The 22,814-nt window shown below is 38.4% G+C and overlaps 1 protein-coding gene across 4 annotated transcripts; it reads left to right on the top strand.

Moving 5' to 3' along the window:
• Positions 1–838: 838 nt before the first annotated feature.
• Positions 839–22,076, top strand: LOC115430436 (OX-2 membrane glycoprotein-like). 4 transcript variants are annotated; one of them, XR_003936940.1, is made up of 8 exons: positions 844–903; positions 13,389–13,534; positions 18,609–18,941; positions 19,047–19,325; positions 19,400–19,438; positions 19,532–19,625; positions 19,803–19,946; positions 20,203–20,333. XR_003936940.1 is itself a non-coding variant. In XM_030150444.1 (8 exons), the coding sequence occupies exons 2-8, from the start codon at positions 13,480–13,482 to the stop codon at positions 20,725–20,727; spliced, it is 1,089 nt and encodes a 362-aa protein (XP_030006304.1). In that variant the 5' UTR covers positions 844–903; positions 13,389–13,479; the 3' UTR covers positions 20,728–22,076. The 4 variants fall into 4 exon arrangements, 3 of the variants coding, with proteins under 3 accessions (XP_030006312.1, XP_030006304.1, XP_030006320.1); XM_030150444.1 differs by lacking the exon at positions 19,803–19,946 and adding an exon at positions 20,616–22,076 and having other exon boundaries at positions 20,203–20,379; XM_030150452.1 differs by lacking the exons at positions 13,389–13,534; positions 18,609–18,941; positions 19,047–19,325; ... (2 more) ...; positions 19,803–19,946; positions 20,203–20,333 and adding exons at positions 4,785–5,108; positions 5,214–5,492; positions 5,570–5,608; ... (1 more) ...; positions 5,929–5,997; positions 6,234–7,999 and having other exon boundaries at positions 839–903.
• Positions 22,077–22,814: the final 738 nt, after the last annotated feature.

Genomic DNA, 22,814 nt, shown 5'->3' with positions numbered 1-22,814 from the left:
AACCCTTTATATTTTGCTTCATAATAGTGCTTCATATCGACACTAATAATATAAGTGCTGTGATTTCTGAACTTATGAGACACACTGTTTAATGTTCCCTGTGGAAGTATGGACACAAACGAGTCTGTCCATTCAGGATTTAAGGGTTTATTTCTACTGTCCACTTCTCTTTTTTGCATAGTGTCATTTTCTCTTTACTTTTCTCCCCCTTTTTCAACTGTTTTTTTCTCAGCTTCTGCGGTGAACTTGAACTCACAGATGTGATGTGATTGGTTAACAGATATCACGTGGGATGACTTTCCGCACGTCTAATTGGTCTGAACGTTTCCTCATCCACTAAACCACTTCCTCTTTTAAACACCCACCACAGTCGCACCGGTTCAAATAGAAGTGTCCCACCACCGGCTGTAGGTCCGGGTTTTATATGGGACAACTTCTGGGTCCGGACCCGGTCCACGGTCTGGTAGTGAGCCATGCAATGAAGAATAAAAAGCAGCAAAATTATCAATGACATCACAAGACTCATACAACAGTGGATCCGAAGTGAAAGTACTACCGTAGCCTGTTCAGTTGGACTGTTCCATTAGACGGTGAAACAGGTGAAACTGACGCATGACATGATGTAAATATAAAGGTTTTAAGACCAAAATAACACATATACACATCATACTTAACGGAACATTCTTCATTTAAATACAATTATTATACTGAATATTTATATTTATTCATAACATAACTTTTGACATAATTATTTCCACATGAATAACCTACAGTTAAACCCTATTTGGTTCTGACCACCTGGCTGCATCTGAGTGGCAGGTTCAAATGTGGTTAAAACCGTTGAAAACATGCCCCAGAACATGGTGGTGTGTTTCCTTCTGTGGTTTGGAGCCTTCATTAAAGGTAAGGAACAAAATTATTTCACTCTTTTTAATAGTAAATGGATGGTCTTGAAATCTGTGTTTGATGTTGTTAGGATGAGATTAAATCTGGGCAACTCTAATGTGTTCATGTTTTTAAATGTAACTTTCGTTCATTCATTCATTCATTCATTCTTTGATTATCTGAACCTGCTTTATCCTCACTATGAATGTACATTTGGTCTCTATTGAACTTGCTTTATTTTTCTGTATATTATGTAACCCGTACACTGAGGGAGGCACTGATGGGCCAGAATACTCTAGGTCAGGGGTCCCCAAGCTTTTTCCTTTGAGGGCCACATAACGTTTCCCTTCTCTGATGGGGGGCCGGGGTCAGTTTGTAACAGAAAAGGTGTGACGATCGCAGGGGTGCCTAAACATAAACATTTATTGTTTTCCAGAAAGCCACACATAACCAAATATTAACAACCCTTTCTGGGATCTTCACAGAAAAAAAGTCAGGAAATAAATAATAACACTATTCATGAAATAAATAACACTATTTATGAAATAAATAACCAAATAACCCTCTCTGGGATCTTCACAGAAAAAAGTCAGGAAATACATAACACTATTTCTGAAATAAAATTACACTATTTATGAAATCAATAAAAATCAAATAACCCTCTCTGGGTTCTTCACAGAAAAAATAAAGTCAGGAAATATATAATAATACTATTTATGAAATAAATAATAACCAAATAACCCTCTCTGGGTTCTTCACAGAAAAAAAAGTCCATGGAACATTAACTTTCTGTTATGCCATGCACAATCTTAACAAGTAAAAGTTCATCTTAATTGTCAGAGCAGAATCTCTTACTTAAATGACTCATATGAGCAGTCTCTCAAAGTTCTTGTGTTCCTTCCTTATAATCCTTTTGTAGGTTCCAGTAGGCTTGTAGACACCGCTGTTTGCAGCTCTCTCTCTCATCAACTTCCCTGTGAAAACCACAAAGCAAGCAGGCTGAGAAACCAAACTAAATGATACAGCACCTACACAGCACAATACATTTCACTATCAGTATGTGGAGATGGATTTTATCCCAGTAGATTTTATTCTGATTATATTTGTTTATACTCAGAATGACTCATTCAAGTCAGAAAAGTGAGCTTACCTATGTATGTTCATCAGTGTGAACTGTGGGCCTGCATCTGGCTGGTGAGAAGTTGAATATCAGGTTCCATTCTAGTCACAGCCAGTCTCAAACACTGATGCAGATGTTCATCTGTCAATCTTGATCTCATCGGAGTTTTCAGGAGTTTCATGTGTGAAAAAGTTTGCTCGCAGATATACGTGCTGCCAAAAAGTCTGGACATCTTCATTGCATGGTTTTATATGTTAGGGTACATGTTGTTTGGGAGGGCGGCATAGAAGTCAATGAGACTGTTGGGCTTGAATGCGTCTTTCAGAACATCACAGTTCTGTAACTCGGCCAACTCAAACTGATAAGAAGGCTGGGCTTCATCAGTGTCGGCAGCAAAGGGGTTCGGGAAAAGACGGATTTCTTTTGCATTAACATGTAGTTCATGGAATCGCACACTGAAGTCCGCCTTCAGCATTTCCAGTGCTCCACACACTTTTCAGCTGGGAACGGGACCGCTGGGTTTTCTGCGGAGAGGTTTTGGGTAGCAGGGAGATGGATGAAGGTGTGCTTTTTCACTTGTTCCAAAAGCAGCGCTAGTTTCACCTCAAATGTTTTTATGTGGGAATACATGTCGCAAATGAGTTTCCCCTGGCCTTGTAGCTGCAAGTTAAGGCTGTTCAGCATTTCTGTCACATCTGTTAAAAATGCGAGGTGCCATTCCATTATGGGTCGATCAGCTCTGGGACCGTTTTGTCTTTTGAATGAAGAAATACGTTAATTTCGGGCAGCAGCTCGTAAAAATGCCTCAAAACTCTGCCCCGACTCAACCATCGGACCTCTGTGTAGTACAACACATCGCCGTGCGCAGACTCCAGTTCAGACAGGAATTGCTGGAACTCCCTGTGTTTAAGTCCCTTTGCTCTGATGAAGTTTATGCATGACACCACAACCTTCATGACAGAATCCCACTTCAACACTTCGCAGCACAGTGCTTGCTGGTGAATTAGGCAGTGGACTTGTAGCGGGGCGGTGAGACCCCGTTCTTCCATCTCATGCGTCCTATTAGACCCCGAGACGCGCCCACCATACTAGGAGCCCCGTCAGTCGTGATGCTGGCAAGCTTTGACCAGTCCAGGTCCAACTCTTCCATGGTTTGGCATACTTTGCTGAAAATATCCTCCCCCGTCGTAGTCCCTTTGAGACTTTGGAGGGCTGCCAGCTCCTCGCACATCTCAAAGTTTGTGCTAACTCCACGAATAAAAATGAGCAGCTGCGCTGTGTCCTACACGTCTGTGCTCTCATCCAGTGCTAATGAAAAAAAGTCAAATTCTTTCGTCTTCTGCTGCAGCTGGGCATATTCATTACCCCGGATTTCTTCAATGTGTCTGTTTATTGTACTCGCTGACAGACTCACGGCATTAAAGACATCTTTCTTCTTGGGACACACCTCCTCCGCGACAGCATTCAAACATTTCTTGACAAACTCTCCATCAGTGAAAGGTTTACCACTGCTTGCTATCAGTTGAGCAACCTGAAAGCTGGCCTGAACGGATGACTGGTTCAGCTGAGCTTGGTGTACAAATGTGTTCTGCTGAGCTAACAGTCCACTTTTTAGCTTTGAGAGTTTGTCTGCTCGCATTTGGCCTTGCAAGCTATCATACTTGTCTTTGTGATGGGATTCATAGTGTCGGCGCAGATTGTATTCTTTGAATACCGCCACCGCCTCTTGACAGATGAGACAAACAGCCTTTTCTTTGCATTGAACAAAAAAATAATCATTTGTCCACTGCAGGTTAAATACCCTGCATTCTGAATCAGTTTTTCTCTTACCTAACCTTTTCACCATTATTCCGCTCTATTTGAAAGGGGTGAGTCTAGGATTTTTTTTCTGGGAGGGTTCAGATAGGGGCACAGACTGCAGAAGGGTGGAATAGAATGTCACATTCTGTGTGTGTATAAGTCTCGATCACGTGGCCAGACTGAAAAAAAAAATCGTAATGCGTCTCTGGTATTGTTCAGGGGGCCGGGCCAGATGTGGAGGCAGGCCGTAGTTTGGAGACCACTGCTGTAGGTTCATGAAAAGGGGTGATGATTAAGACAGAGACACCAGTGAGTAAAAGGATGCGACGATGGAATGGTAAACGTTGAATTGTATTAATAAAACACATGAACATATAAAACGACACTCTAAGCCAGCAAATAAACTGTTCCTTATTGGAAAATTTGGGTGCACCCTTAAAATAAATGTCGGTGGGGCAGCTATGGCTCAATTGGTAGAGCGGGTCATTGAATGACCAAAGGGTCGGTGGTTGGAATACTGGCTCCGACTGCCTACATGTCGAAGTGTCCTTGAGCAAGACACTGAACCCTAAATTGCTCCCCCAAGGCTCTGGTAGCGCCTTGGTGTAGAAAATGCGCTATATAAGTACAATCCATTGACCATGAAAAGATGACAAACTGCATTTTACACCAGTTATTTGCATGTATTGATAGGATTAGTGGATCAACAGGTATTAAACAGATCAGTAGATGGTTTTGGTCACTGGTGGATGTTTGGGTCTTTATGGGTTAAACTTTTAAAAGCAAACACCTCATATGTCTTTTCATTGATTTTTTTTTTTAATACATCATATTTCCACATAAGTAAACACTTTTGGCTCTGAGAGACTCATTTATGACAAGTCTTTACTTATCACTACCTTGTTAGAGTGGTCTAATTTATTATCAAACTGTATTTGCTCAAAATATTACATATTTATTTGTGTTTTCCTTCATTCAGGTGTAAATGCTGAGGTTCAGACTATTGCAGTGAAGGTAGGAGGTGAAGCCTTCCTCAACTGTTACCTCATGAAATCTGAAGATGTTGTACAAGTCACATGGCAGAAGATTTCACCTGAGATGAATCTGGCCACCAATAGCAAGTATTTTAGTCCAAGAGTGAATCCAGAGTTCAGACACAAGGTGGAGTTTAAAGATGCTGGACTGCAGAACAGCACCATAATTATCAAGAATGTGAAGCAGCAGGATGAAGGATGTTATAACTGTCTGTTTAACATCCAACACCAGGGGGCTATCACCTGCAAAACCTGCCTCCAGATCTATGGTAAAAACCTTCTTGCATCATTGAATGCGTGTTTCTTTTCTTTGATACCAGTGGAAATTCCTGCTCTTGAACCCACTCATGTATGTTCATGTGTTTTCCTTGCAGAGCTGAATGAACCTGTTCTACATGTCAGTAAATCGTCCTCTACTGCAGAGTTCATTGTGTCCTGTTCAGCCACTGGTCGACCTGCTCCCACTGTCACTCTGAGTGTCCAGGGACAAAACTTTTCACACACCAGTACCGTCAGAGTCCCCAACACTAACGGTACAGTGACGGTCAACACTACAGCTGTACTGTCAGGTCTGCACAGAACCAGTACTAGAGTTAGATGTTCAGTCCGACTGGCCTTTGGTTCTGAGACAGAGGTGTTTACAACCATTCCTGGTAAGAAATGTTTTCAAAGACACACACTTATAGTCTGGTGATTAGTTTCTTTTCATGGTTTGTTTTTTTTTCCCCAGGTTTTGATGAGGAACGTTCACCCAGTGACAGTGATGACAGTAAGTTCAGTCCACATGGACTCAGACCACTAACTCTTCTGTTATGTTGTTACTTTATAAATGTTAAAGGTTGTTTTTTTTTCCTTTTTTTCCACAGGTTTGAGCTGGATCAGTGTGCCTGTGGTTCTGGTCTGTGCTGTTGCTGTTGCTGTCATCACATCTTTGTTCAAAAAACACATGAAATGGTACTTTTCATGTTTGAACTCAGTGTCGACTTTTTATTATTGTTGACTTGGATGATTTACTGAGACAGATGTTTTACACCACACACAGATACATCACTGACAAATGTTGAACTTGGACCTTTCTTCATCTTTCAGTCTTTCTCACAGTGACCATGAGGAGAATGAAGATGAGGAAGTGGGAATGGAACTCAAAGACACTCACGAGTAAGTCTTTATAATATATTTATAACAGAAATGTACAGGATTTATGGTTTACTATTTCAGTTGTGAAACTTTACAAAATCAAATTCTGGTGCAGTCCACATTTCATGATTTTATACTGAATATTCAGCTGTTGTTTCCATAGTAAGGGCTGCTCCGTTTTATTTCGCAACAGAAATACTGTACAAATAACATTACAGTAAAGTGTGTTTAATTCTACTGTGTTTTTGCCGGAGCAGAACGCCATCAACCAGAATGCCACTGAGCAGAGCACCATTGACTACTACACCATCGACCAGAACACCGCTCAAGGAGGAGTGTGAAGGAACTTCAACTGTTTCTTTGAGGCAGAGGGGATCTGCTGAGAAGAATCAACCAAGGGCCAACCCAGAGCAGAAAACTTCAACAGTAAAAGACTGAATCTGTAGTGTCAGAAGTAAGAAGACTTGGTTGAACATCTTTAAAGGTCCTCTGCAGATGTTCTATGTGATCTTGAGAAAGTCTCATTTTTATATATTTGCCTGACCGTAGTCCGCAATTTAAAATGAGATTATCAGCACCAAAACAGGTTTTATCCAAATGCTATTTCCAGCTTCCCTGGTTGGGTCGGAAAAGACTGGACTGATTTACGGCAGACTTACATCACTATGACAACACCACACCCACCGGCAGAGTTTAGCAGTGAGAAGTAAGCTGAACGAGTGAGGAGTAAGATCTGTCCTTTTTCCTAAAGAAAGGAATTTCTTGGATTTATTTTGTTGTAATGGTGGACACTGGAACTGGAGCTGGACTGGCAGAAAGCTGGCTAAAACACCAGTAAACCTCTGCATTGCTTTGAACCGATGGAGAGAACTAAGGGAGTTAAAAGGAAAGAAAACAAATCTGGAGTTGGCCGTCTTCCTTCTAGACAGGTGTAGAATGCTCATTTTGTTCAAACATTTGCTTTGAACATTGTATTTTACTACAGTGGCTGTTGGTAGCTCAGTCAAACACTTAGTAAACACTTCTGCATTAGCCACAGGGCTAGCTCTGTGACGTCGATAATATGTTTTATTTGGAACATTGTTTCAGTCACAAACTAAGGCTGTGGTCAAGCCAGCCCTGATTCTCCTCTGCATGGTCCAGCCAGCCCCTAGTGCAGGCATCACCAAATGGAAGACCTCGGGCCGAACCTTTGACCAATCTGATAAATTCATGAGAATAGATCATTTTTCATTTAGTATTTTTTCCGACAGTGGCGGCTATAGACAGCAGGTGCTGCTACTCCAGTTAATACGACAACAGCTTCACTCAGATGAGCCAATCAAATCGTTTGTTTACTCTGCGTGGCACACACACCAGAACAGAGAGGAAGAGACAGTGATGACAGCATGTCTCACTCCAAAACAAGGAAAGTTGATGCGGGAAACTGTTGTTTTTAGGGCGATTTCACACTGTGTACCCAAGTCTGTACAGTATTTGAATACATTCACACCTTTCCTGCAGATGTTACATTCACAAGCATGTACCACGGCCCGTGCCCAAGTACGAGTGGGTGTTACAGGGCTGAAACAACAGGTGGAGGTGTGGAAGGAATTCTGTCACTATTCAACAAACGTGGAAGTCAGTAGAAGACCTTACCTATCTGTTATTAGCCTGTTTTGAGGCAAAGAGCTTATTCACCTCTGTTTACACTTTTTTATTTATTTTATTCTGAGGTTTCTGTTTTCTTTAATCTTTAATCCTTCAGTGTATTTGCCTGGGACTACTTTTACTTGTGGTAAAAGATCTAGCTGTGCACTCTGTTAAACATTCCCTGCATTGAAAATTGACAATAAATATTGTTGAAACCCTATGAAAATATGGACATAGGGGAAGGCACAAAGACACAAGTTGGACTTCGGTTCGGACATTTTACTTGCAGGGAATTTTAATAACTGGACTTCAGTGATTTTTAATCGAATACCCCTGCCCTAGTGTTTTTCATGTGCACTATTTATCTGATAATTACATTAAAGTAAGTTGGATAAAATGGTTTTAAGGTGTTTTTTTATCATGAAATGAAATCGTTTTCCTCCAATCTGGTATTTTTGGTATTATTACTTCATTTACTATCAGCACAACAAACACTATGAACTACTTTTACTGTGTACTTTTGGAGTAATCATACTCCTAAATCCCCTCCAGGCTACCAAAGTATTCTCATCTGAAATAGTATAAAAGACTAAATTCAATGCTGAATAAAATAAGTTTTTCCAATAAGCACCTCATGAATCTAGTATATTTGGTATTAGTACTTCATATACTATTAGCACAAAAACTATGAACTACTTTTACTTGAAATACTTTCTGGTTTTCAAACATTTAATTTTAGCTTCTTTTTATTTGGAATTATTAATTTTTATCATATTCATGACATTCTACTCACCTTTTTAATTTTAACACATTTAATATTTTGCACAAAATGCAGGGATGGTATGGGTTCTTGAAATCCTTGAAAATGTTTGAATTTCAATGTTCAATCAAATTTTTATTTATATAGCGCTAAATCATAACAAAAGTTGTCTAATGACACTTTCCTTTTAGAACTAGTTGAAACCAGACTCTTAAGCCAATTCACAGACACTAACAGAATCCTCCAGGAGTAAACAGCTGGTGTTAGTGTAGAGGAAAAACATCCTTTTAACAGGCAGAGACCTGGAGCAGACCCTGACTCCTGGAGGATGGTCATCTGCCTTGACCAGTTGGGGTTAAAGAGAGAGGGTTAAAGGAAGAGAGAGAGAGACTGGGGGAGGGGGGAGACACAGATGCACAACAAACTGAACTGGAACTGTTAAAAAGTAGAACAGCTGGTGTTAGTATAATTACAAATAACTAGAACTAATGTCCATAACTGTTAATACTACTACATACTATACAAGTACTAACAGTGGATATACTACTACTGCAACTGTTAGTACCAATAATAGAAACCTCCACCATCTGTGTAACTATATAATAAACACTATCACAACTATGTGGATAAATGAGTGATGACGATGAAGGCAGGAGAGAAGGACCACAGCAGCAGGTCCAGAGATGATCCAGGAAAAACCTGTGAGGACATAAAATACAGAGACTCCAGGGAAGAAGTCAAGTCAGTAACATGTGTTTGCTGGGGTGTGAATAGAGGAGGAGAGAGGAGGTCAGAGAAGAGGAGGAGCAGAGAGGAGGTCAGTGTATCATGATGAGTCTCCCAGTCTAAGCCTGTAGCAGCAGAACTAAGCCTGAGCCGCCCTAACTGTACACTTCATCCAAAAGGAGAGTTTTAAGTCCACTTTTAAAGATACGGACCGAGGCAGGGAGCTGGTTCCACAATAGAGGAGCTTGATAGCTGAAGGCTCTAGCTCCTGTCGTACTTTTGGAGATTCTATGAACCACCAGTAAGCCTACATGTTGAGAGCGTAGCGGTCTAGATGGATCATATGGACCTAAAAGCTCTTTCAGATCAGTAGGTGCCTGGCCATAAAGGACTTTGGAAGTGAGGAGGAGTATTTTAAAGTCTATCCTAGTTTTTACAGGGAGCCAGTGCAGAGAAGCCAACACAGGACAAATATGGTCTCTGATACTGGTTCAAGTCAGTACAAGTGAAAGTTGTTTGGATGTTGAACGGGACTGTTCGGTTACGCAGTGCAACAGTAGAAAATTACACGTCATTCACTGAAAATATGTAGTTTTCTTTCTATTTTACGATAAAAATAAAGCTATAAAGACAGTATAATGTGCATGTGGTATATTTATTGATGTGATCACATTTTACTTAACCCTTTAACCCCTGAGCCATGATTCCAGGTAATCGTGCTGCTGTGAATTGTCTTCTGTTTCAGTGTCATAAAAGCTGCTGTGAGTATGGACTTGTGTTCCTTGTCTTCAGTGGTTGTACTTTGCTGTGTCTTTTAGGGTCAAAACGGTGGAATTAAAGAAAAAGACAAAGTGAGGAATTGAAGTTTGACAGGTTTTGACTAAATAAGGCACTCTGAATGTACATCAGTACGAGATTTAGGATGTTGAACATGAACTGTGAACTGGAACACACTGAACAAGAACAAGTATTTGAAGTTTGGCCCAGTAGTTTTTGTTTTTCTAAATCAGTCCAGCTGCTTTTTGGCACTTAATTGAACTCCAAAAAGTAGTTACACGGTCAAAACTCAGTAAAAAAAAAAAAAAAAAAATTACAAAAAGAAAAATCACTACAACACTGTAAACAACAGTAAAGATGAAAAACCACAAGGAAAACAAAAAAAGCCAAAACCATCTATTTTTATAGTACGTCACTCTCACTCACTGATCTGTGTTTTGCCCCCCCCATTACACAGGCGGCGGGGGATGCACTGAGCATGCTCAGATATCTATGGAAAGACCAAGGTCTATTTGATCAACATGTTTGGAAATTTTTCCTATTGAGCAAACGGTTGAATTTTTATGAATATTTAAAATAAATCATACATTCAGAACACTCACCACAGACACATCAGAGGTTAAAGAGTTCATTCTGCCTATATCACAGGTGTCAAACATGCAGTCCGGGGGCCAAATCCGGCCCGCCAAAGGGTCTAGTCCGGCCCTTGGGATGAATTTGTGAAATGCAAAAATTACACTAAGATATTAACAATCCGTTTAGTTCAGGTTCCATATTCAGACCAATTTAAGCTCAAGTGGGCAGGACCAGTAAAATGCTATCATAATAATCAATAAATACTCACAATTCCAAATTTTTCTCTTTGTAAATGTAAATTTGTATTTACATTTGTATTGTATTTGTATTTTAAATTTGTATTTTCATGTATTTACACTCAAATAAAGTATGATTTTGCAAAAAATGTGAATAACTTGAAATGCCTTAAGAGAAGTAAGGACAATTTTAACAATATTCTGCCTGATATTAAATGTTTTGTTTATTTGCAAATCCACTGTGATCTGTAAGTTATAATGTACATGTAGAAATGATAAACTGAGACAGAATATTGTTAAAATTACACTTATTTTTTCAGTTTGTTCATGTTTTTCACATCTTTTGAAAGGATAGTTAAAGATGTAAACCTTTTCATGATGTAAATTAACTTTTTTTTCTCTAAAACATAGAGAAAAGTTTGGAGTTGAAATTATTTCTATATTAATCTGTTATTATTTTACTGGTCAGGCCCACTGCAGATCAAATTTAGTCGAATCTGGCCCCTGAACTAAAATGAGTTTGACACCCCTGGTCTATATTAATAAACGTCAGATCATGGTTAACATTATTTGTCACTGATACCTGACATTATGTTTCGGTGCCAGCTGAGCTGAAGTGATAACACACAAAGCCTCCAGTACCACAAAAACATGACACACTGCACTGTTCTGTGTCTGCTTTTTTCTTCAGGAGTGTGTCTACAAGGTAAGAATGGAATCGACAGATTCTGATCATGCAGATGCACTTTCATGAAAATAAGAGATGGTTCAAAGACTCCAGAGGTGAAGCATTTATTTACAACGTTTTGTTTCTGAAACAAGCAGCAAGAATGACAGGAGATTTAGCAGAGTTTTTTTTTAGCTTCACCAAGCTTCAAGAACAGTATGGTATGTCAGGTGGAAGGCAAGAGTTCAGATATGAGTGTAAGATCAAATGGTGTGAGTTCATTTTCCACTGCAAACAAATATTCTATTAGTTATTATTATGTATTATAACTTGGATAAATGCATCAGTTTATATCTCTTATTAGATAGAAAAGGCATTGTTTGGTTATTTGACTTTTGGTTAACAGTACAAAGAGAGAGAGGACTTTATTTATTAGTATTCTTATTAGTATTTTCTCTTATTTAGGTCATTTTTCCATCAACTTGAAAACAATATATTTGTGTATGATTGTCAGTGCAAAGAGGGAGAGATGAAAGAAAAGAAGGAGAGGAAAGAGTGTAAGATCAGGAAGAACAACGTAAGAAAACAGACAGAATAGTGGCAAATCAGTCACTGTTCAGCTGAGAAAGAAAAATATTCCATTCACAATATAATTTTATATATACATCATGGAAGTTTTGTGTTCTTCCTACATTAAATGCTTTGTAGAAGCATATGTACTCTTCACATATATTAGTGGACTTTATTCTGAACAGGACATGAGTTTATTTTTATTTATGTATTTGTATTATATAATACAGACAAGAACGAAAGAGGCAGAGACAAACATTGAAAATGTAAATTTCTGTTAATGTGTTTTACATGTTGTGCATTGAATTTCAAATAAAAGTCCAAAAAATAATTCCAAGGTTCATTTTTAGTATTTCTGGTGCTCACTATAGGGGCTGTTTTACTCCAGAAACAGACATGTACTGTTTATGTGCATATGTTGAGGAGCTGCTGTATCAGAATGAGTTGGCCTTCTTCAGAAATTAGCGTTAGGATTTAATTATTTTATGATTCCAATCCAGTCCTCTTTTACTGTGGCTCAGCATTTAAACTTTTATCAGATTTGATGGTTTAGTCACAGAATTTCCCCTACCCAGAAATGCTTTTCTGTCACAAATGTGGGAATGAAGGTCTGAAATTGTGTTAAAATATACAAAACAGTGAAATTTCTCTTGCATAGTTGCAGGACTCTGGGTGCTCAGCTCCCCTAAACCTCTGATCCTAGAACAGCCCCTGGGTTAACTTCATTAATTACTTCATATCAGCACTATTAATATATTAATAAGTGCTATGGGTGCTGCACTTATGAGACACACTGGTTTAATATTCCCAGTGGAAGTATGAACACAAATGAGTCTGTCCATTCAGGATTTAAGAGTCTATTTTCTCTGTCCACTTCGTCGTCTTCTTTTTTTTTTTTTTTTTTTTTTTTTTTTGCAGATCGTCATTTCCCTTTACTTTTCTGTCCCTGCCTCACTCATTTCTAAAAATAAATAAATAAATAAATAAATAAAAAAAAGCCTCACTCATTTCCTTTTAGTTTTCTGTCCTTGCCTCACTCATTTCTAAAAAAAAAAATAATAATAAAAAAAAGCCTCACTCATTTCTAAAAATACATAAATAAAAAAAGCCTCACTCATTTCCTTTAAGATTTCTGTCTCTGCCTCACTCATTTCTAAGAAAAAAAAAAAAAGAAAAGCCTCACTCATTTCCTTTTAGTTTTCTCTCTCCGCCTCGTTCATCCTTTTCTCAACTTCCGGGCCATCCCAGGTGCAAGTACACCCGTAACGTGTCATGTTGGACTGTTCCATTAGACGGTGAAACAGGTGAAACTTACGCATGACATGATGTAAATATAAAGGTTTTAAGATCAAAACAACACATATACATACCATACTTAATAGACCATTCTCCACTTAAATGCAATATTTATTCTGAATATTTATATTTGTTCATGACATAACGTTTGACATTATTATTTCAATATCAGTGACCCGCAGATGAAACCTATTTGGTTCTGACCACCTGGCTGCCCTTCAGTGGTATATTCATGCTGACTGTGATGGAAAGCAACTGGAAACATGTCCCATCAAGGAGTGGTGTGTCTACTTCTGTTGTTTGGAGCCTTCATTAAAGGTCAGATACAAATGCATTTCACTGTATTTAATAGTAAGTAGATAGTTTTGAAGTCTGTGTTAGGTGTTGATAGGATGACATTAACTCAGGAAAGTTTTGTTTTCTTGAAACTGTAATGAGCCCCTCCTCCATCATCAGTTGTTTTAGAACTGTCACCACAGTGGCCCCCCACCCAACGAAAATCTCTGGATAAATATTCTCATTCGTTTGTGCTTCGTTAGTGCTGGTTTGTGCAGTTAAAATTGTCGTTTGTGCTATTATGGTTTTATAGATTTGATTTTTTTTTTTCATACTTTATTTACAAAATATTGTATACACATAGACCAGAACATGGCATGGAGAAAAACAAAACAAAACAAAACAAAAAAACAAAAAAAAACCACATAACATAATGCTCGAGGTGACGCAGGAAGAACTTAAATACAATTACATAGATAGACAAGTAAATTTAAATAAATAAATAAATAAATAAAAGTAATGGAATAAACAAGAAGAAAGAAAAATAAATAAATAAATTAATTAATTAATTAATAAAATAAAAATAAATAAATTACAACTTAAATTCGTTACATAAGGCTTTAGTCTTCACAGCTTTAGGGTTGGTGCAAAAGTTGAGTGTGTCTAAATAGGATTTCAAATAAGATTTAAATACCACAAAGCTGGGTTTCTGATTAGCAAATTTGCTTGTATGTATATGAAATTTAGCTAATAAAGAAATGAGATTAAGAATAAACAATTTCAGAATGGGCGAATCAGTAATAAAGAAACCAAATAAAATATCTTCAAGTTTGAAGTTAAAAGAAATATCCAGCTTTCTATTTAAAAAAAACATTGATATCACACCAAAATATTTGACAAAATGCACATTCCCAAAACAAATGAGTTAATGTTTCATCCGAATTATGACAAAATGAACAAAAAGGGTCGACATTGATCTTATACTTCACTGGTTTAATACATATTACAAGATGAATTTTCGGGCATGACGTCACACAGCCCCCCCCCCCCCCCCCCCCCCCCCCCCCCTCTAAATCGAGTGGAAATGGTTGCGTTTGTTTGTGCGTCGTTAGTGCTGTTTAAAGTTTTGTTTGAGCTGTTGGTATTAACCCCGTCCCCTCCAAGTTAACCACAAAAATGGTTTGGTCCGTGTTTCCCGTTCATTCAAATACATTAAAGACACATGAAGCACAAACAGATTGTACAGGTTCTGTTGTGGTCCACACTCGTCTTTTTTCCTCCTGGTTCTGTCTGTTTGGGTGCGTTTTTCACTCCTCCTCCAGTCAACCAGTCCAGCTCTGGGGATGTCACCCTGAACAAGAACTCCAGGTAAATATTTTTACGTGTTTTGCTTGTTTATGACTGTAGAAAACAACTGCAAGGATATGATCCTCATCAGATCAGTTAGTTATACCAGTGTTGTTGTTTAATGTTCAGTTTTCCTTCTACATTTGTGTTACTGTGCTGTGACAAACTGCCAGACTACACACCATATTTTTGGTAACAGCTGTTTTAGGTTATTGTGCTAAACAGTAATTATTTGAGTGATTAGTATTAATTAGTTTATAAAGCATTGTTTTTTCAGTGGACAGAATATCAAACCAAAGATGAGTATTTTAGGATGCACCTTCAAACAGTGAAGTTACAAAGTGGAATAACTTACATTTCATTTATTACTCATTTAAAATGTATTTATGTTACTTATGACTTTGTAGCTAAATGAATTAGTTTCATTACTTTTAAGTTAATAATTATTTTCCTTCCCTAAAACCTGATGTTGAACAGATTATTCCTTGGGGAACTAAACACACTTTATTTTATTTTATTTGAACATTACGTTACCTTAACTGTGCAGAAGAAAACCTAGAGTTGTAAACACTGCAGTGTTTCATCACCTGATGGGACACAGTATGGAATGTACTGTGAATAATACACATGGAAACAAAAAATCCAAATGAACGAACTCTCTTCTGACTTTTAAAGTAATACTTTCTGCGTTGTCCCTCATAAAAACAGCAAAGATCAGCTCATTGAATAAAATGTAGAATGTGATCTAAGAAGAGTGTTTAACATTTGGTTTATCTTTGCAGTGAAACATTTAGCAGGGCCTTAATGTTTACAAGTGAAACAGTGATTGTATCTCTTTAGCAGAAGCTTCTCAAACCTCTGAGCAGAAAGTGTGTTTCTTCAAGGAGTGAGCACCAAACCTCCTTTAGTACTGGAAAAAAGTAATTTAATTACAGTAATATTACTAGCAGTGCACTACTGGCCAGCACTGCCTACAAACAGTAAAACTGTAGATTGATATAATAAATCTACATGTGTATAGATATATGTATGTATATCTGTAGATCGCTGGTCCTCCAGAGCCACTATCCTACATGTTTTAGATGTCACCGTCTTCCAGCACACCTGACAGTCATTATCAGGCTTCTGCAGTGTGTGATGATAGGCTCATCATTTGAATCAGGTGTGTTGGAAGAGGGATCCATCTAAAACATGCAGGACAGTAGATGTGGAGGACCAGGGATACAGATATGCATTTGAAGTTGATGACTGCATGAATAAAAATGACTAAGGTTTGTAGCACTGACTTTATGTCCAAAATAAAACATAAAAATAGCTGTGTTTTAAACAGGAATACACAAATTATGAATATAAACTATGAACTGAAGTAAGGATTTTGTGAGGATACAAGCATGAATTGTACCAAAAAGTAAGAAATGATAAAATAATGCTGCAAATGAATTAAATGAAGCAATGAAGTGATGACTGTTTTGTGTAGAACACAGCATGTAGGCATATTTTGGTGTTTTTTGATGCTTTTTTCTGATGCTGTTTTTACTCCACTTCCTAGGTCTTCATCCATCTCACAGATACAAAATGTCCAAGAGCATCCTGGGTCAAGCCTCCCTGGAAAGCAACAACTGCCCCCCCTCAAAGTAAATGTGTTTCCTTAGAGCACCAGAGTGAAGGGAAATTCACTCAAAGGGAATTCTGTCTGCAGCTCTAAATCATCATCAGAACATACTGTTGAGTCAGTTTTCTGTCATAAGGTCTTGTATACATGCATTTGTGTTTGACTCCAGTAGTGATAGAAAAACTGGAGTCCAGTGTCTTTAATGCTCCCACTATGAGGTGCACTGGATTTTAACAACAGCAATGACAAAATGAGATCTTTGTCACCTGATTCCTAATCATTTCTCTCTTGTTTTGCTTTGTGTAGTGTGGCCAAATTAGGTCCATGGCTTGGTTGGGATCTCCAAAGTCCATCAGCTTCTTTGCCTGTGATGCCTGCCGTACATGGGCTTCCATCTGCCTTCACATATTTCTGTGTTCATCTGCACAAGCATAGTTCCAGACATGAAATGCTTTGAACAGCCAGTGTGCAGGAGTCACCAGCGTTGTTGATGCAACATTTGAACACCACTGGGCTGTTAACTGCTGGTTCTATCTCACATGTTCTGTCCAGATGACCATGGTGCTCTTTACAGTAGCTCCTGACTTCAGCGTAATTGTGATTGATGGATAGACCTGGGCTCTTTTATAAATAAATATACAAGGACTTTTGACTGCTTTCCAAATCTGCTCATTTATGACATGAGTCCAGGTGCCATTCTTCAAATGGTGTATTCTTTTTTTTTTTTTTTAGTTTTAGAAAATGTGTCATACTCAGCCTTTTCTGGAATAAATTCTCTCCATTTGTCAAAAGGGTTACTTTAATACATGAGCAATATTTTGTGAGTAATTTTTGAGTCAATATTCTGCTAACTTAGTTTGAAAACATTTCATTTGCATTGGCCAGAAATCAGATTTTGCAGAGGGTTGTAAATCCTATGCTGAGAAGCTAAAACTTGGAAAAACGTGCAATATTAGATGTGAAATTCCTACACCACTAACTTTTTTTCCACAGGTGTACTTCAGGTTCAAACCTGTCCACCCCCCACTAGTGGTACAATTGTGAAGTCTCATGATGCTCCATTGACATAAATCGGGAACAAAACTACTGAACAAAACACTTACTTTGCATTGCTTTTTTATTGAAATTTCAAACATTGTTGACAGGACAACTTTACCAGGTAAACAAGGAAGAGGCATCAACAGGTTATGATCACGTAAGACCATCGTGACAGCTGTGATTAACAGAGTAAAAGCAAGGTGGAATCCAGTGCAAATGTAGCTCCTGTAAAAAGACAAAGACCATTTCGGGTGAATTTCTAGCGGGGGTGGGTGTGGCGGGGGGCGGGGGTGCACAACGTCATCGGCTGAAAATAAATGTAATATCTATAAAACCATAACAGCGCAAACAAAATTTTTAAACAGCACTAACTAGCACAAACAAACGCAAACATTTCCACTCAATTTAGAGGAAGTGGGGGGGCTGTGTGATGTCATCGGCTGAAAATAAATCTAATATCTATAAAACCATAATAGCACAAACGACAATTGCACAAACCAGCACTAACGAAGCACAAACAAACGTCACTATTTTGGTTAATTTTGGAGCAAGTGGGGGGGCTGGCTGACCTCTGAATGACCTATAAAAGAATTGTTAATAACTCAATAACTATAATAACACAAACGAAAATTTTAACTGCACAAACCAGCACTAACGAAGCACAAACGAATGAGAATATTTATCCAGAGGTTTTCGTTGGGTGGGGGTCCAACTTCACGCAGGTTTCCATTTTCACTACGGAGCCTCTGAACGTCCAAATGGGTCATATCTGATGACCATGAAAGATGACAAACTGCATTTTACACCAATTATTTGCATGTGTTGATAGAATTAGTGGATCAACAGGTATTAAACCATTTAGATCAGTAGATGGTTTTGGTCACTGGTGGATGTTTGGGTCTTTATGGGTTAAACATGTAAAAGCAAACATGTCATATGTCTTTTCTCAGATTTTTTTTATTTTTTATATCATATTTCCACATTTAAACACTGACGGCTCTGAAAGACTCATTTATGAGACGTCTTTACTTATCACTACTTTGTCAGAGTGGTCTAATTTATTCCCAAACTGTATTTGCGCAAAACATTACATATTTATTTGTGTTTTCCTTCATTCAGGTGTAAATGCTGAGGTTCAGAATACTTCAGTGAAGGTAGGAGGTGAAGCCTTCCTCAACTGTCACCTCATGAAATCTGAAGATGTTGTACAAGTCACATGGCAGAAGATTTCACCTAAGATTAATCTGGCCATCAGTGACAAGGACTTTAACCCAAGAGTGAATCCAGAGTTCAGAGACAAGGTGGAGTTTAAAGATGCTGGACTGCAGAACAGCACCATAATTATCAAGAATGTGAACCAGCAGGATGAAGGATGTTATAACTGTCTGTTTAACATCCAACACCAGGGGGCAATCATCCACAAAACCTACAAAACCTGCCTCCAGATCTATGGTAAAAACCTTCCTGCATCATTGACTGCGTGTTTCTTTTCTTTGATACCAGTGGAAATTCCTGCTCTTGAACCCACTCATGTATGTTCATGTGTTTTCCTTGCAGAGCTGAATGAACCTGTTCTACATGTCAGTAAATCGTCCTCTACTGCAGAGTTCATTGTGTCCTGTTCAGCCACTGGTCGACCTGCTCCCACTGTCACTCTGAGTGTCCAGGGACAAAACTTTTCTCACACCAGTACCGTCAGAGTCCCCAACACTAACGGTACAGTGACGGTCAACACTACAGCTGTACTGTCAGGTCTGCACAGAACCAGTACTAGAGTTAGATGTTCAGTCCGACTGGCCTTTGGTTCTGAGACAGAGGTGTTTACAACCATTCCTGGTAAGAAATGTTTTCAAAGACACACTTATAGTCTGGTGATTAGTTTCTTTTCATGGTTTGTTTTTTTTTCCCAGGTTTTGATGAGGAACGTTCACCCAGTGACAGTGATGACAGTAAGTTCAGTCCACATGGACTCAGACCACTAACTCTTCTGTTATGTTGTTACTTTATAAATGTTAAAGGGTTTTTTCCTCTTTTTCTCACAGGTTTGATCTGGATCAGTTTTGTGTTTCTGGTCTGTGGTGTTGCTGTTCTTGTTGCTGTCATCATCATATCTTTGCTCAAAAACCATATGAAAAGGTACTTTTCATGTTTCAACTCAGTGTCCACTTTTTATAATTGTTAACTTGGATGATTTACTGAGACAGATGTTTAACACCACACACAGATACATCACTGACACATGCTAAACTTGGACTTTTCTTCATCTTTCAGTCTTTCTCATAGTGACTGTGATGTTCTGTTGTTAAAAATAAGCAAAGGGGGCCCTCTGGTGGTCGGAGTGGGTTGCATTTGCGTGTGTTTTGTACTTTCGGTGTTGCCGTAGTCAGTGCGGACGTGGGAAGGAAACAGCAAACACGTTTTCTCATTCTGTTGTATGGCCAGAAAGAACGTTTGTCTGTGAGTATTTTATGTTCAGTTGTTATGATAACAAATGGTAGAACCTGTCTCTGGTGCGAACTTTTGTTACTAGATTTAAAGACGTTATAAATCTTAAGTTGATCTGTAAATGCTAATCGTTAGCATGTCTATGGGTTTTCCCATTTGTGTTAGCATCGAGCTAGCGGCCTTTTCTTATTCATTTGAGTGTATAATCCTGTGTTTATGTGCTGGAGAAATGAATGTAACTGAGACATGTTTTGTATGTATGTTACAGTTTTACAGTAAAATCTCAACTAAAAACTTTGGAGAGAAGTTTCCGTGTCCGGCTTTTCTTGAGAGGACTGTTGTCTATCTGCCATGCTGGTCGCTGTACACACAAGCAGGGGCAGAATAGTGACCATGAGGAGAATGAAGATGAGGAAGTGGGAGAGGAACTCAAAGACACTCACGAGTAAGTCTTTATAATATATTTATAATAGAATTGTACTGGATTTATGGGTTAATATTTCAGTTGTGAAACTTTATCAAATCAAATTCAGGTGCAGTCCACATTTCATGATTTTATACTGAATATTCAGCTGTTGTTTCCATAGTAACGGCTGCTCAGTTTTATTTCACTACAGAAATACTGTACAAATCACATTATAGTAAAGTGTGTGTAACTCTACTGTGTTTTTCCCGGACCAGAACACCATCAACTGGAACGCCACTGACCAGGATGCCATCAAACAAAACACAGCTCACTGAGGAGAATGAAGGAACGTCCACTGATTTTTTTGAGGCAGAGGGGATCTGCTGAGAAGAATCAACCAAGGGCCAACCCAGAGCAGAAAACTTCAACAGTAAAAGACTGAATCTGTAGTGTCAAAAGAAAGAAGACTTGGTTGAACATCTTTAAAGGTCCTGTGCACACGTTCTATGTGATCTTGAAAAAGTCTCATTTTTATATAGTGGACTGTAGTCTGCAATTTAAAATGAGATTTTCAGCACCAAAACAGGTTTTATCCAAATGCTATTTCCAGCTTCCCTGGTCGGGTCAGACAAGACTGGACTGATTTACGGCAGACTTACATCACTATGACAACACCACACCCACCGGCAGAGTTTAGTAGTGAGAAGTAAGCTCTGTCCTTTTTCCTAAAGAAAGGGATTTCTTGGATTTATTTTGTTGTAATGGTGGACACTGGAACTGGAGCTGGACTGGCAGAAAGCTGGCTAAAACACCAGTAAACCTCTGCATTGCTTTGAACCGATGGAGAGAACTAAGGGAGTTAAAAGGAAAGAAAACAAATCTGGAGTTGGCCGTCTTCCTTCTAGACAGGTGTAGAATGCTCATTTTGTTCATACATTTGCATTGAACATTGTATTTTACTACAGTGGCTGTTGGTAGCTCAGTCAAACACTTAGTAATCACTTCTGCATTAGCCACAGGGCTAGCTCTTTGACGTCGATAATATGTTTTATTTGGAACATTGTTTCAGTCACAAACTTAGGCTGTGGTCAAGCCAGCCCTGATTCTCCTCTGCATGGTCCAGCCAGCCCCTAGTGCAGGCATCACCAAATGGAAGACTTCGGTCCGAACCTTTGACCAATCTGATAAATTCATGAGAATAGATCATTTTCATTTAGTATTTTTTCCGACAGTGGCGGCTATAGACAGCAGGTGCTGCTACTCCAGTTAATACGACAACAGCTTCACTCAGATGAGCCAATCAAATCGTTTGTTTACTCTGCGTGGCACACACACCAGAGCAGAGAGGAAGAGACAGTGATGACAGCATGTCTCACTCCAAAACAAGGAAAGTTGATGCGGAAAACTGTTGTTTTTAGGGCGATTTCACACTGTGTACCCAAGTCTGTACAGTATTTGAATACATTCACACCTTTCCTGCAGATGTTACATTCACAAGCATGTACCACGGCCCGTGCCCAAGTACGAGTGGGTGTTACAGGGCTGAAACAACAGGTGGAGGTGTGGAAGGAATTCTGTCACTATTCAACAAACGTGGAAGTCAGTAGAAGACCTTACCTATCTGTTATTAGCCTGTTTTGAGGCAAAGAGCTTATTCACCTCTGTTTACACTTTTTTATTTATTTTGTACTGAGGTTTGTGTTTTTCTTTAATCTGAAATAAAGGCCTTCAGTGTATTTTCCTGGGACTACTTTTACTTGTGGTAAAAGATCTAGCTCTGCAGTCTGATAAACATTCCCTGCATTGAAAATTGACAATAAGTATTGTTGAAACCCTTTGAAAATGTGGACATAGGGGAAGGCACAAAGACACAAGTTGGACTTCGGTTCGGACATTTTACTTGCAGGAAATTTTAATAACTGGACCTCAGTGATTTTTAATCGAATACCCCTGCCCTAGTGTTTTTCATGTGCACTATTTATCTGATAATTACATTAAAGTAAGTTGGATAAAATGGTTTTAAGGCATTTTTTTTATCATGAAATGAAATTGTTTTCCTCCAATCTGGTATTTTTGGTATTATTACTTCATTTACTATCAGCACAACAAACACTATGAACTACTTTTACTGTGTACTTTTGGAGTAATCATACTCCTAAATCCCCTCCAGGCTACCAAAGTGTTCTCATGTGAAATAGTATAAAAGACTAAATTCAATGCTGAATAAAATAAGTTTTTTCCAATAAGCACCTCATGAATCTAGTATATTTGGTATTAGTACTTCATATACTATTGGCACAAAAACTATGAAGTACTTTTACTTGAAATACTTTCTGGTTTTCAAACATTTAATTTTAGCTTCTTTTTATTTGGAATTATTAGTTTTTATCATATTCATGACATTCTACTCACCTTTTTAATTTTAATACATTTAATATTTTGCACAAAATGCAGGGTAGGTATGGGTTCTTGAA

The sequence above is a fragment of the Sphaeramia orbicularis genome, chromosome 2, assembly GCF_902148855.1.
Source record: "Sphaeramia orbicularis chromosome 2, fSphaOr1.1, whole genome shotgun sequence".
Taxonomy (NCBI): Eukaryota; Metazoa; Chordata; class Actinopteri; order Kurtiformes; family Apogonidae; genus Sphaeramia; species Sphaeramia orbicularis.
This window is presented reverse-complemented; position numbering and strand designations above follow the sequence as displayed.